This window comes from Elgaria multicarinata, chromosome 3 (assembly GCF_023053635.1).
Source record: "Elgaria multicarinata webbii isolate HBS135686 ecotype San Diego chromosome 3, rElgMul1.1.pri, whole genome shotgun sequence".
NCBI classification, from domain to species: Eukaryota; Metazoa; Chordata; class Lepidosauria; order Squamata; family Anguidae; genus Elgaria; species Elgaria multicarinata.
This window is the reverse complement of record NC_086173.1, coordinates 154,628,114-154,643,081: the sequence shown is the minus strand read 5'-3', so window position 1 is coordinate 154,643,081 and position 14,968 is coordinate 154,628,114. Positions and strand designations below refer to the sequence as shown.

The 14,968-nt window shown below is 46.3% G+C and overlaps 1 protein-coding gene across 3 annotated transcripts; it reads left to right on the top strand.

Annotated features, from left to right (window-relative positions):
- The first annotated feature begins 3,385 nt into the window (after positions 1-3,385).
- Positions 3,386-14,662, top strand: LOC134396097 (zinc finger protein OZF-like). Of its 3 annotated transcripts, none has more exons than XM_063122452.1 (6): positions 3,386-3,519; positions 6,748-6,880; positions 8,977-9,081; positions 10,070-10,168; positions 11,237-11,338; positions 12,616-14,662. In XM_063122452.1, exons 2-6 carry the CDS (start codon positions 6,868-6,870, stop codon positions 13,995-13,997), a joined length of 1,701 nt encoding a protein of 566 aa, XP_062978522.1. In that variant the 5' UTR covers positions 3,386-3,519; positions 6,748-6,867; the 3' UTR covers positions 13,998-14,662. The 3 variants fall into 3 exon arrangements, with proteins under 3 accessions (XP_062978522.1, XP_062978524.1, XP_062978523.1); XM_063122454.1 differs by lacking the exon at positions 3,386-3,519 and adding an exon at positions 3,772-3,908; XM_063122453.1 differs by lacking the exon at positions 3,386-3,519 and having other exon boundaries at positions 6,699-6,880.
- The last annotated feature ends 306 nt before the right edge of the window (positions 14,663-14,968 follow it).

Below are 14,968 nucleotides of genomic sequence, written 5' to 3'. Positions count from 1 at the left end.
ATTTCACCAGGTGCTGTATGCATACAAATGAGACCTGCTGAGATTCCCTCTTCATCACAACTGTTAAAGACAGGAGCCCTGTCCTCCTTTTCATATGGTCATGCTAGGTTATGCTAACCACATCTAACTATGGTTTCCACTAACCATGTGTCATTCTGTTGCACACAACCATGGAACCACAATGAAGATGGTTAGAATGTGGTTATGCAGCAGCCATGGTTAGGTAACATCTTGCACACAACACACTAAGCCCTCACAGTTAGCCCAAATTGGTTAACCAGCATGGTTTAGCATTTCATCTGAACAGGGTCTTTGAGGTAAATATTATTTTCTGAGAAAATGCCTATTGCTGTGGTTGTGTGTTAAAGTATTTATCTGTTAGCAAATCGTCCCTTTGGCATCTTCTGTGGGGATTGTTAGAAACATCAAGGCTTGAGCTTGGAGAAGACCTCAGAAATAACGTGCTGGTCTCTTTTAAAATAATTCCCCTCAATCCGACACAACCATCGATTTTCCGTTTCAGAGGAATCTTCCTGCTGTTTACCCAGTGGTGTAATGATGAATTTTGAAATGCAGGGCATGATGATGGCAAAGTGGGCACAGCTCCCCTCCAAAGAACATGAGTACATAACCAAATACCCAGTATTTTAGGAACAGTGAGGTTGCAATCCTACATGTGGTTACCTAAGCTTCAGCTCCATTGAGCTCAGTGGCGTTTAACTTCAACTTGTAAAACACTTTGAAATTTAACATAGGGTGACCCTATGAAAAGGAGGATAGGGCTCCTGTATCTATAACAGTTGTATTGAAAAAGGAATTTCAGCAGGTGTCATTTGTATGTAAGGGGAATCTGGGGAAATTCCCTCTTCATCACAACAGTTAAAGCTGCAGGTGCCCTGCCCTCTTTTAAATCTGGTCACTCTGTTTAACAGAAGACTTTCCTCAATCAACTGAAAATGCAACCTTTTGTTTTTAATTAGAAATGCAAACACTTTTGCAAAGAAGAATGGCTAGAGTGAAGTAGAAACCTTGTCAAAGCAAAGCAAGAAGTATCCAGTCTCTGAGTGTTTTCCTCACTTTTGTCTTCCTCTAGCTCAGGGGTGCAAAAAGTGCCGCCAAACACAACCCAGGCCGGATCTACACGACTGCTTTAAAGCGCTTTATAACAGTTTTATAGCGCTTTAAAGCAGTTAAAGCGCTTTATAACTGTTATAAAGCGCTTTAAAGCAGTAGTGTAGATCCGGCCCCAGTCTGGCGGCTTTGAAGACCTCCCACATGTTCGTTGTTGTGTGTTTTTTAATGCTCTAGGAATGGACTCTATGGTTCCTGCAATGGAAGACTCATTCCTAGAATGCCCTTGGAAACAGTATTGAAATGTTCCTGCTTGCTTTCTAGGATGCTCTAGAAATGAGGCTTCTATGGCAGGACCCATAGAGCCTGTCCCCAGAGCATTGGTCTTTGGCAGCAGAGATAATGGAAGGGTTATAGCACTGAGTGAATAGTGGGAGAAAAGAGTTGGTGTGTATGAGGGGGAGCATAAGGGGTCTCCCAACCCCAGAGAGATTATTCCTGAGGGAATACAGCACAAGTTGGCCAGCCCTGTCTGAAACTGAAGGTTTTTGAAATATTCACATGTGTACAAAGACAAGCACAGTGTAAGTGGTGTGTGTGTGTGTGAGAGAGAGAGAGAGATTGAGAGAGAGAGTTGTTTCTGATGGTACATGTCCACACACAAACATCTGTGGCTCCTGACACCCCAGCCGACACCAGATACGGACCTTGGGGCTGAAAAGGACTTGGAATATGTTGTCCTATTAATGTAACCTAAAACTGTGTTAGTCTTTTTTGCAGCTGCATCACAATGCTGTCTCATCGCATTCAACTACCATCCTGAGATCCTTTTCACATTTATGACAGCCGAGCGAGATATTTTCCATCCTATACCTGTACATTTGCTTCCGCCCCCCACACCTTCATCTTTTTTGTCCTAACTTTGATAAACTCTTGTTCATCTGTTTTGTTGCCTGCAGGAGGGTGGGCCGGAGGATTGCAGTCCTAAGCGTAACACAAGAGTAGCAGCTATCTGGAGTAACAATTTACATTCCTCACATCCCATCTGGTGTGATGTACGTACATACGGCAGGGCACAGGAACTGCTCTTGGTCTGCATTTCTTTTCCCTACCACATGTAAAACCTTCCATGTGAATCGAAGCCGACTCACTGCTGAAGCGATCCATTTAGTATGAAAAGATTGCACAGATTTTACGCAGTCCACAATCCATGTTTCATGCGCCGAAGGAAGATGTGTGAATCAAAGGTTCATTTTGATGTCCTCATGTATGTAGAATGTACCATGTTGGGGTCATGTGTGGTGAACCATTCTGTAGTAGAGCGCATGCTTTGCATGTGAAAGGTTCCAGCAGTGCAAGTTACACTCAGTGGGGGCCCTTCCTCAGGGAGCCTAACTTCACACCGCCATTGTCACTAACTGTTATTGCTCCTCATCCTCTTTATCACCATTGCTACCACTTGCTTGCTAGGGAGGCCAAGAGCAAGTAGGCTATGGCTTCTGTTCTTCACCACCACCATCGTTTTCTGGGCCAAAGCAATCATAGAATCATAACTAGTAGAGTTGGAAGGGGCCTATAAGGCCATTGAGTCCAACCCCCTGCTCAATGCAGGAATCCACCCTAAAGCATCCCCGACAGATGGTTGTCCAGCTGCCTCTTGAAGGCCTCTAGAACAGTAGAATAATAACAACAACAACAACAAGGTGGTTGGAGGAGGAGGAGAAACAAGTCCATGGGGTTCTTGTCAGTGGCCCTGCAGATTTTTGGACTACAACTCCCATCCACTGGTCTGCATGGCCAATGATTAGTCCAAAATATCTAGAGGGCACCAAGTTGGGGAAGGCTGAACTATCCCAACTTGCGACTCTCCAGATTTTGTTGACTGCAACTCCCATTAAGCCTTACCATTGGCTTTGTTGGCTTGGGCTGATGGGAATTGCAGTCCAACATGTTTACCTTGGAATAAATCCCATGGGAGTCAAGAGGATTTACTGCGGAGTAGACGTGCACAGGCGTGTATCGCCCAAAACCATGCATAGAAGTGGGTGGGCGGCCTGTGCAGACTTCGCAACCCAAGCGCCCTCGTTCCCTCTCAAAATGGACTGCTTTTTAGCGTCTTCTCCCCCACCCGAAGCCCCAATCCATGAGCTCGGCGAGCAGACTGGTCGGGCCTGGCTTGCCAGTCACCTGGCTCGGCTTCAGTCACGTGACGGGAAGCGGAAAACAGGGGAAGCAACCAGGAGAGCTCGAGCAACGTCGAGTGCTGAGTCTCTCTTCCCCCCCACCCCCCCCGCTCGCAATCAAAATCCTTTTCCTCCCAGAAGACGCTTGACCCGGATCTTTTCATGAACAAGCAGGTTTGCATGTCCAGGATCACGTGTACTACCATCCCAGGCATGTCTACTCCGAAGTAAAGCCCCCGTTGAGCTCCATGGGGGTTCCTCCCAGGTGAGTAAACGTGCCTATTGGGGCTTGCAGCCTTAATGCGGATCAGTCGCTCCTTGAATGCAGGTTCTGTCGTGGGTCTGATGAGAAGGGTAAAGGAAAGAGCTGGATTTTAAAAAAACGAACAAACACAAACCATTCATTTTAATGCATGCTGGCTGCCAGGTGAAGGTGGGATCCCGATCTGCCTGCTCTTTTTGGGGTTTCGTTGGCACAGAGGAGAGCGAAGGGGCCGCCTTTACTTGTCAAGGTTTTGACATTGGGAGCGAAAGAGCACCTTGAAAGCTGCTGGAGGGCGCGGAGGAAAAGCCGAGGAAGAGAAGCTGCGATTGGGGGCAGCAAAAGAGGGATCAACCCAGCAGCACGGGGACGACAGTCCAGTTGCCAATCCGGTGAGAGGAGCTGAGGATGTATCCCTTCCTCCACAGGCCCTGCAAAATGCTATTTTTTTCTTCTTCCCTTGGTGCAACCTCTGTAATTTTCTCAGTATGTTCACCACAGTGCTGTATTCCTGGCCCCGGGGTCTACATAAAAATTATTATTATTATTATTATTATTATTATTATTATTTATTTATATAGCGCCATCAATGTACATGGGGCTGTGATGGAGGAAAGAATTATTGTTAATAATAATGATACTGATTCTTTATGAAAAGTATTTATATCTTGCTTTTTCTGCCCACCGAGGTTCAATTTAGATTTCTTCCTTTCTTAGATTTCTAAATCGCCCAGTAGTCAAAGCTCTCTGGGCAGTTCACACAAATTGACACCCTCAAATACAGCATGAGAAAATATAATATAAAGCCGTTAAAAGTTTAAAACGGGATAAAAGCAGAAAAAGTGCACTAAAGTTGCAGCTAATAAAAAACAAATATATCATTTTTAAAAAAGACAGGCCAAAACAGTATTAAAATCCACTGAAGGCCTGGCATATAACAGGACCGTTTTTACTGCTGGTTTCCAATTCAGTAGGAATGGAGTTCTTGGGAGAGTGTTCCACAGTCAGGGTGCCTCTACACCAGCCTTCCTCAACCTTGGGCGCTCCAGATGTGTTGGACTACATCTCCCAGAATGCCCCAGAATGCTCTACGCAAAAGGCCCTGTCTCATGTAAGCGTCTCTTGGTGAGACATATAAAGCCTCTGATGACGATCATAAATTACAGGTAGGCTCTTGCTGAACGAGGTTCTTTCAGATATCTTGACCCCAAGCCATTTAGGGTTTTAGAAGTCAAAACCAGCACCTTGAATTTGGCTCGGAACTGGAAACTAATGGGAACCCATTGGTGTAATGGCTACTGAGGGAGGTGGTTCTCGAAGGGGAGGAGCCAACTAACATTTGGTTTCAGCCAGGCTGATGGCAAGGACATTGTTATTATCACATCCCCCTTCTCCCCCAGAGAGCTTCGGCTATTGGGCGGTATAAAAATGTAATAAATAAATAAATTATATCTGACAAAAAACACATTTTTATCTTGCTCCTTGGCATCCAGAGCGGCTTATTTACAATCAATAAAACAAGGCAGTCCCTGCTCGCATGTTTACCTTTAAAAAAAAAAAAGACATGGCACACAAGGAAAAATGGGATGGGGAGGGAAGAGGAAAAGGTAGGCTTTCATCAGGGCTGCCAGAATGTACCTGCTCCCCTTCTGTCGCAGCCTTGCTGGAATGGCTGGTGGTGGTGACAGCTGATGAAGGGCTCGATAGGGGTTCTGTCTAGAAAACTATTTAGTTATTTATTGCATTTTTATACCCCTCAATAGCTAAAGCTCCCTGGGCGGTTCACAAAAATTAAAACCATTCAAAGTATAAAACCATCAGTATAAAAACATGATATACAATATTTATTTATTTATTTATTTATTACATTTCTATACCGCCCAATAGCCGGAGCTCTCTGGGCGGTTCACAATACAATATAGTACAGTCCTGGGTTCTGCTCAAAAATGTATAGAAGGCTACCTTCTCCCCTAAAGACACATGTGGTCTTTGAAGTCATCTGGTGAGGCTTGCCTGGTGGGGCACACATGCTTCTGAGATCTGCTCTGCAGTTTTTCAGGGCAGGGCATTTGGGATAACAATGCACACCATTTAGGGTAACAATGTCCACCATGTGGAAGAACCTTCCCTCCTGCATGTTAAAGACACTTCTGTTTATTCAAGCCTTCCCTGTGTAATTTCGCTTACCATATTATTTATTTAAGACATTTCTGACCTGCTTTTCATTTTAAAATAATCCCAAAGCGTGCTGCAAACACTAAAACACAGTAAAAATAACACGGCATTGACCAAATGCACACACACACACCCCATCAGAAAGATACAGTATCTTCTATATATTGATTTTCTATGTTTGCTTTGAAATCTATAGAGATAGGTGGCTTACATCTTTATTCCAAGAAGCCCTTCTTTAACATGCAGCCTTGGATTACTGTTATTGCTTCTTTTAAATTTTGTTTTAATTGTTTTATTCTGTTTTTATTTTCATTTTACCTTGTACACCGCTTCGAAATTTTCCAATGGGGAGCGGTATATAAATATTCTAAATAATAATAATAATAATAATAATAATAATAATAATAATTAGTTGTAAACAAATAATAAAGTAAGAATGGCAGCATAAATAACACAGGACGCAAACCTATGCACGTTTAGACGGACAGAAGTCCCACAATCCCCAGCATGGGAGTTGTAAGACTTTCCCCCCCTGTCTAAACATGTATCGGACTGTGCCTTCATAGGCTCAAAGTGAAACTGCCTTGGGGTAGGATCCAATGTCAGTCCTATGTAGAGTAGACCCACTGAAATGAATGGGACTTACATCATGTTTCCCTGCCCACACTCTCCACCCCAGGCATAATTTTGTACACCTCTGTCAGGTCTCCCCTTAGCCTCCTTTCCCCCAAGCTAAACAATCCCAGCTGTTGTAACCTTCCCTCATAGGGGAGATGCTCCAACCCCTTAATCATTTTAGTTGCCCTTTAATGCACTTTTTCTAGCTCTACAATATGAGTTAGTCCTCCCAATGCCAAGGTTGGGTTTGGGAGCTATTTAGCTCTCTCCAGGATCATAGAGATGCCAGAAAGGCGGTTTTCATCATTTGTAGAGCCAGCATAATAGCGCTGAGCGTCATGGGGTTGTTATGTGGTGAAATGAAAAGTATTGAGAGCGTTGAAGGCTTTGATAGGTCTCCTGTAGCCACTGTGGGCAAATGCTTTCTTTTGTCTCAAGGGCGCTCGGTGAATTCTCAGGACGTGGCCGGGTGCGTTTCCTGAAGGAGTGACGTAGATTTGCTGAATCCAAGCCAATGAAACTGAGCCCTAGGTGGTCATACATGAGAATCACAGGACCATGGCCTCATTGGGTAAGAATCCCTTTCCTCTACTTTGATTAGAAACTGGGGTTTCTAATCCAAGAAGATTTGTGGGGTTGGGGGATTTTTTACAACTCGAAAGATCAAGACTTTTCCCTGAAGTTGTGGCTTTGATTTTACTTCCACCCCTGTGGAAGATGTAAGACTGGTTAATTCATAGAATCATAGAATAGCAGAGTTGGAAGGGGCCTACAAGGCCATTGAGTCCAACCCCCTGCTCAGTGCATGAATCCTTGTCCAGCTGCCTCTTGAAGGCCTCTAGTGTGGGAGAGCCCACAACCTCCCTAGGTAACTGGTTCCATTGTCGTACTGCTCTAACAGTCAGGAAGTTTTTCCTGATGTCCAGCTGGAATCTGGCTTCCTTTAACTTGAGCCCATTATTCCATGTCCTGCACTCTGGGATGATCGAGAAGAGATCCTGGCCCTCCTCTGTGTGACAACCTTTTAAGTATTTGAAGAGTGCTATCCTGTCTCCCCTCAATCTTCTCTTCTCCAGGCTAAACATGCCCAGTTATTTCAGTCTCTCTTCATAGGGCTTTGTTTCCAGACCCCTGATCATCCTGGTTGCCCTCCTCTGAACTTGCTCCAGTTTGTCTGAGTCCTTGAATTGTGGAGCCCAGAACTGGACGCAATACTCTAGATGAGGCCTAACCAGGGCCGAATAGAGAGGAACCAGTACCTCACGTGATTTGGAAGCTATACTTCTATTAATGCAGCCCAAAATAGCATTTGCCTTTCTTGCAGCCATATCACACTGTTGGCTCATATTCAGCTTGCAGTCTACAACAATTCCAAGATCCTTCTCGTTTGTAGTATTGCTGAGCCAAGTATCCCCCATCTTGTAACTGTGCCTTTGGTTTCTATTTCCTAAATGTAGAACTTTGCATTTATCTCTATTAAATTTCATCCTGTTGTTTTCAGCCCAGCACTCCAGCCTATCAAGATCACTTTGAAGTTTGTTTCTGTCTTCCAGGGTATTAGCTATCCCACCCAATTTTGTGTCATCTGCAAATTTGATCAGCGTTCCCTGCACCTCCTCGTCCAAATCATTAATAACAATATTGAAGTTTTGAAAAAATGTTGAAATCCTTCCGTAAAACAAGGGGCCTGTTTCCTGAAATCAGGGTCCCCACCCCACCCTCCTTACCAATATTTTGCACTAGTAGATGTCCCTCCGGGCCAAACTGATGATGGCGCACCTTTGTCTTTAAAGCAAAGGCATTGAACTCCTTTCAGCCTGAGGACCAGATTCAGAGATGCTCTCGGGGCTGCGTTTTGAGTGGTGGGTGGGCCCAATATATAAAAAAGGCCGGCCTCTTATCTGGAATTTCTTCTTTCCAGTCACTCAGCTGTAGGGGAGGCATGTCAACCTTCTAGAATGGGGATAAAACTGATTGGTGGGTGGGGGGAAGGGGGTGTGGCCATTTGGGGAACCGCCAAGGCCTGTATTTGGCCCTGGGCCTGAAGTTTTGCACCCGTTTTTAAGGCTAGCTGACCCAATCACATGTAAAAGGGTGTATATGTGTGTGTGTGTGTGTGTGGTTTAAAGTGGAAAGGGATTATGTGGGCAGCGACACCCTGTCCTCGGCCACTGTCATAGGCCTCTTTCCCACACCTGGATTCCAATATTGTGGTGAGTCCAACTGGGGAGAATATGGTTTCAGGGTACAGACCATGGGTTGGGGAAGGATTCGGCACCCTTTGCTGTGCACCCCTTCCGGACTTTAAATCGGGCCACCCAGTCCACATGTTTTAACTTAAGAAAAAACCCAATCTTTTAAAATAAGAAAGCATTAAAGCTAAAGTACTACTAAGCAATATCAAAGCACTACATTTTAAAAAAAAGGTTTTATTTGAGCAGACGTCTTGGATTGGACGCACTTCGGGGTGTACAGTTTGAAAACACCTGCTTCTAAATTGAGTTACATCTTTTTTACTGGTTTGTTAGCTTTAATTTGGATTTAATTGTTAACTGCGTGTTTCTGCATGTAATGGTTATTGTTAAATTGTTAACCACAATCTCCCCTAAGAGTTTGTAACCTCACTAGTCTCTTCATTCGCAAACATTTTTTTTACCTTTACATTAGAATTTCCTAATGTGACAATAAAGCTAGAAGACGAAGAGGAGGTACCGTGGCTCCCCAGTAAACAGGAATCGGAGGAAAGTGAGAATTTCCCAGGTGACCGCTCGGGTAAGAATGCATGCATAACCATCGGAAATGATCTGTTCCTTTTCGCCTACGTGACACTTCAACTTTTTCTGCTGACTCTGATTTTTTTTCAGGGTCAGGAGGAGAGATTTAGAAAAACGAAAGAGTTGTCTTTAATCAGGGCTTGTGGAGCGGAATAGCTAGGGGACTGAGCTTTGAGCTGGGTTGTCCAGGATTCGAATCTCATCTTGGCCATGAGTTCACTAGGTGGCTTCCAGCTTCTGTCCTTCCATCCCACCATCAGTGATATGGGCATAATACTGGTCACCTAACTTTCAGGGTGGTACTTGTGGGGGCTACTGGGCTAATCTTTCTGAAGTGCTCTGAACTCTCCAAAGCAGAGGTGGGCAACTTGTGGCAGCTTTTCTAGGGGCGTGGGGGTGGAATTGGCAACAGCTGCTTTCCTCTTTCCGTCTGGATCCAGTTACCAGTTACCAGATACTTGTTGTTTCATAGAATCATAGAATAATAGAGCTGGAAGGGGGCCTCTAAGGCCATCAAGTCCAACCCCCTCGTCAAAGCAGGAATCCACCTTAAAACATTCCTGACAGATGGTTGTCCGGCTGCCTCTTGAAGGCCTCTAGGGTGGGAGAGCCCACGACCTCCGTAGGTCATGGGTTCCATTGTTGTACTGCTCTAACCCTCAGGGAGTTTTTCCTGATGTTCAGCCGGAATCTGGCTTCCTGTCACTTGAGCCCATTATTCCATGTCCTGCACTCTGGGAGAATAGAGAAGAGATCCTGGCCCTCCTCTGTGGGACAACCTTTCAAGTATTTGAAGAGTGCTATCCTGTCTCCCCTCAATCTTCTCTTCTCCAGGATAAACATGCCCAGTTCTTTCAGTCTCTCTTCATAGGGCTTTGTTTCCAGACCCCTGATCATCCTGGTTGCCCTCCTCTGAACACGCTCCAACTTGTCCATATCCTTCTTGAAGTGCAGTGCCCAGAACTGTTTCTTTCTTTCCTACACAGGATTTCCCGTCCCCAAGTCGGAAGTGATCCATGGTGGAGATCCATGGATTCCAGAGCCCATTTCAGAGGAAAGAGAGATCCCAACAGACTACACCTCAGGTAAACAGGAGAATGTCTTGGAGCTGGCCTAGGCTTTCCAGATCAGCCCACCTCTGCCTGGTCATCACTTTGAGAGCCAACGTGGTGTTGTGGTTAAAGCGCTACACTACACCTTATTTATTTATTTATTTATTACATTTTTATACCGCCCAATAGCCGAAGCTCTCTGGGTGGTTCACAAAAATTAAAACTATACTAAAACAACCAACAGGTTAAAAACACAAATACAAAATACAGTATAAAAAGCACAACCAGGATAAAACCTTGGAATGCCCAGGTTCAAATCTTAATTCAGCCATTGGCTGGCCTTGTTGGGAGCATAAAATAGGTGTGTGTGGGGGGAGGCGACACTCTGCATTCCACCCTGAATGTCTTGGACAGGATAATAAATAAAGCAATCTCTCTTCCAATAGATAAAGAAAACTGAGGTCTTGAAGCTATACTTCTAGCAGAGGAGATCCTCTTAGCTGAACTTTTTCTTTCTCCTATTTACACAGTCATCTTTTGTCTCCAGCAGCTCATATTCCCTACTCCTCCCCCTCCCAACTGAAAGGGAAGTTCAGCTGCAATGAGAGCGAGAGATAACAGGTGATACGCAGCAGAAGGGAACAGCCCAGCCAGTTGCCCCTCCTCCCCTGTCCGAGTGACTAAAGGCACAACCCTATGCATGTGTGGACAGGAAAAAAACTCCACAATTCCCAGCATTCCCCAGCTGGCATTCTGGTAGCTGCATTTTCTCCTAGTTGTCATTTCCAAACTGTCTTTAAAGGTGCAATCCATGTTTAGAAGGGGGAAAGTCCTACAATTCCAGGCGTTCCCCAGCCAGCATGCTGGGAGTTGTAGGACTTTCCCCCCCACACCTAAACATGCATAGGATTGCACCCTTGAGCCCCTTCGGGAGAGAGGCTTTCCGGTTTTGAACAGGATGTCTTTCAGTGGGGGAAGTGTAATGTGTAGCCTGGCTCTTAAATTATTGGATTTGCACAGCAAGCCGTTGGAATCCATTGCTATCTGTTATCAGAATAGAGCTTCCGTCTCCCTCCTCTTACCATTTCCCCCTCTGATCAGAACTTCCAGATGTGATAATAAAGCTGGAACAGGAGGAGGAGCCGTACGTCCCCTATTGCCAGGTTTCGGAGGCCAGCGTGACCTTCAAAGGAGACCCCTCAGGTGGGTGAGATGAAACTTCAGTCGCTGGGTCTGATCGGTACTTTCACGAACGTGTGAACTGTTGGATCAAAGCAAGGTTATTTGAAAGACCGTATTCTCCCTTATGAGCCTGCCCATGCTTTAAGATCTTCTGGAGAAGCCCTTCTTTCAGTCCCACCATCCTCACAGGCACGCTTGGTGGGAACACGGGAGAGGGCCTTCTCGGTGGCTGCTCCGCTGCTCTGGAACTCTCTTCCCGGGGAAGCTAGGCTGGCTCCCTCCTTGATGGGCTTTTGGAAGCAGGCTAAAACTTGTTTGTTCCAGCAGGCCTTTGGAGTGTAATTTGGTCCTCCATCTATGTTAATGACTTATAATTTTGTTGTGTATTTTAAATGTGTGTTTTTTAACATTTATTTTCCTAGGTTTTACAATGTATGTTTTAAACTTTGTAAGACCGCCTTGAGGCCCAGTATTGGGCAAAAGGCAGGATAATAATAATAATAATAATAATAATAATAATAATAATAATAATGATGATGATGTCCAATGTTGTGTCTCTTGGTGGTGGTTAACCAGAAGCTTCCCACATGTAGAAGGTCCTGTGTTCAGTCTCCAGTTAAAGCGCCTTCCCCAACCTGGCACCATCCAGATGTGTTGGACTGCAACCCCCATAATTTCCAGCTAGCACGGCCATTTGAGTAGTGGGCGGGCCAAAGGCGCCAGCATATTTCAGCTTAGAGGTCTTACTGCCAGTCACTAAGGGGCTGTTCACACAACACCCTAGCCCACACTCAATAGTTGAATGTGGGTTGTTTTGAGCTGTGGGTTGGCGTGTTGTCTGAACGCAGCCAGGGCGGCTTGTTAACTGTGCCATGCGGCTCATTTTCTCAAACAAGCCGCCTTGAGAATCCATGGTTTGTCGTTGTTGCGTTGTTCATGCTGGCTGCATTCAGACAACACGATCACCCACCCTGCGGAAAACATGCTGCATTCAGACAACACAGTAACCCACAGTTCAACAAACAACCCACGGTTTAAAATAACCCACATTCAACCACTAAGTGTGGGTTAGCATGTTGTGTGAACAACCCCTAAGCCTTAAGAGAGGCATTTCAACCTTTTAGAATGGGGGGACGGGGGACGGACGACTGCACAAAAGCTAAGAAACCACAAAATGGTTGGTGGTCTGGGGTGGGGACGGAGAGAGTGTAGCCATCTAGGGAACCCGGGTGAGCTGGATTTGGCTCTTACCCCCTGTGATAAAGACTGACATTGTGGTGGCCTGTTTACTCTGACAGGAACTGAAGATGGAAGAATCTTTGTGGGAGAACTTCCGTATTACTCCGGCTGCGGGAGAAGTTTCAACAACAAACCGGACCTCATCAAACGCGAAAGCCAAAATGCAGCAGAGAAGCCGCACAAGTGTTCACGCTGCTCCAAAAGCTTCATGAAGAGATCCAACCTTCGTACCCATGAGAGAATCCATACCGGAGAAAAGCCGTTCCGGTGCTCCGAGTGCGGGAACAGCTTCAGCGACGGGTCCAGCCTTATCCGACATAAGCGGAAGCACACGGGAGAGAAGCCTTACAGTTGCTCATCCTGTGGGAAAAGGTTCAACCAGAGCTCCAGCCTTATCAGACACGAGAGAAGCCACACGGAGCACAGGCCTTACAAATGCCTGGAATGTGGCAAAAGGTTCAACCAGAGTTCGACCCTGGTGAGGCACGAGAGAATCCACCGAGAACAGAGACCGTATAAATGCTCAGAATGTGACAAAAGGTTTATTCAGAGCTCAAGCCTCCTCGCTCATGAGAGAATCCACCGGGGAGAGAAACCGTACGGCTGTGCACTGTGTGGCAAAGGCTTCTGTCAGAGGTCCAACCTTCTTATCCACGAGATGAAACACACCGGCCTGAAACCGTTTAAATGTTCGGACTGCGGGAAAGGGTTCAATCAGAATTCGAGCCTCGTCATACACAGGAGAATTCACACGGGAGAAAAACCATACAACTGTTCCCACTGCAGGAGACCTTTCAGCGACAAGTCGAGCCTTAATAAACACGAGAGAGCCCACAGGGGAGACAAGCCGTACAAATGCTCAAACTGTGGGAAGAGCTTCGTCCGGAGGTCGCACCTTCTCACCCACGAGAGGATCCACACGGGAGTGAAGCCGTTCAAGTGCTCGGATTGCGGGAAAAGCTTCAGCAGCCGGTCACACCTGATAAGGCACGAGGGGACCCACACGGGGGAGAAACCCTACGACTGCTCTTTCTGCGGGAAAAGCTTCAACCGGAAATCCAACCTGACGAACCACGAGAGGACCCACACGGGGGAGAAGCCGTACAAGTGCTCGGACTGCGGGAAGAGCTTCAGCGACCGCTCGAGCCTGATCAAGCACGAGCGGATCCACACGGGGGAGAAGCCGTACAGCTGCGCGTCCTGCGAGAAGAGCTTCAGCGACAAGTCCAGCCTCATCCGGCACGAGCGGATCCACACCGAGGAGAAGCCGTACAAGTGCTCGGATTGCGGGAAAGGGTTCAACCAGAGCTCCAGCCTCATTGTCCATGAGAGAACCCACACGGGGGAGAAGCCGTTTAAGTGCTCGGACTGTGGCAAAGGCTTCATTCGGAGGACGATTCTCAACAAGCACGAGAGGACCCACGCTGGGGAGAAGCAGTGAAGTCTGGGACTGTGGAGGAGGCCATCAGCTCTGGTGATGACTTAGGCTGGTGGGGCGGGGCAGGGCAAGCAGTGTGTGGCCCTCTTGTCAGCCCTAGCCAGCTTAGCCACTGGTGAGGGATGATGGGAGTTGTAGGCCAAGAACAGCCAGAGGGCCGCAAGTTGCTTACCCCAAGGCTTCGGCCTTCTTAGATATGAAGGAACTTTGCTGGAAGAAAGGCATTAAAGCTAAAAAAGCGTAGCGAACCAAGCGGCCCCGGTTGAGCGTTCGCCTCTACCATGATCGTGGGCGGCCTTAGGCGAGTTGCCCTCCAACACAAAACGCACACCCAATCCTGTGGGAAGCTGATTTGCACACGGGCCCCGGTTGAGCATAGAGCGAGGTGTGCTTCAGTGCATGGATTTCAGCGACCATAATTCTGGGGTTGGATCACGATCCTGATATTTTTCCTACCTGGACATGTAAGCGAACAGGATGTGAGAGTGGGATGCACGAGGTAGTCTACTGGTGTGGGCAAACTCCAGGTTTGCGGGATCTACATTTTTAGAGAACAAAACATGAACTTTTGTTATACGTTTCCTCCCCTCCCCTCAATAAGGTAAGAGTATAGTGAGTTAGACGCATATGCAATCAAAAATAAAAGGATGAATACAGAAAAATAACAAGCACCAAAAAAATGAGAGCATCATAAGACAAGTTTTATTAAGTAAGTGAGAGTGGTGGGGCAAGGAATGTGAGACAGCGTGGGGAGAATGACATTAACCGCAACAAATCTTACGTGTGTTTACCCAGAAGAAAGCCTGATTGTGTTTACTCCTAGGTAAGTGTGCACAGGATTGCAGCCTAACAAACAGATTAGAGATGACACCCAACATTAGGGTGACCCTCTGGAAAGGAGGACAGGGCTCCTGTATCTTTAACAGTTGCATTGGAAAGGGGAATTACAGCAGGTGTCATTTGTCTGAAGGCAG

Bases quoted from the DNA above. Each gene is read 5' to 3' on its own strand.
- LOC134396097 (XM_063122452.1), top strand. The intron at 9,082-10,069 runs GTAAGAATGCAT...TTTCCTACACAG, and splicing joins TTTCCCAGGTGACCGCTCGG to GATTTCCCGTCCCCAAGTCG. The intron at 11,339-12,615 runs GTGGGTGAGATG...TTACTCTGACAG, and splicing joins CTTCAAAGGAGACCCCTCAG to GAACTGAAGATGGAAGAATC.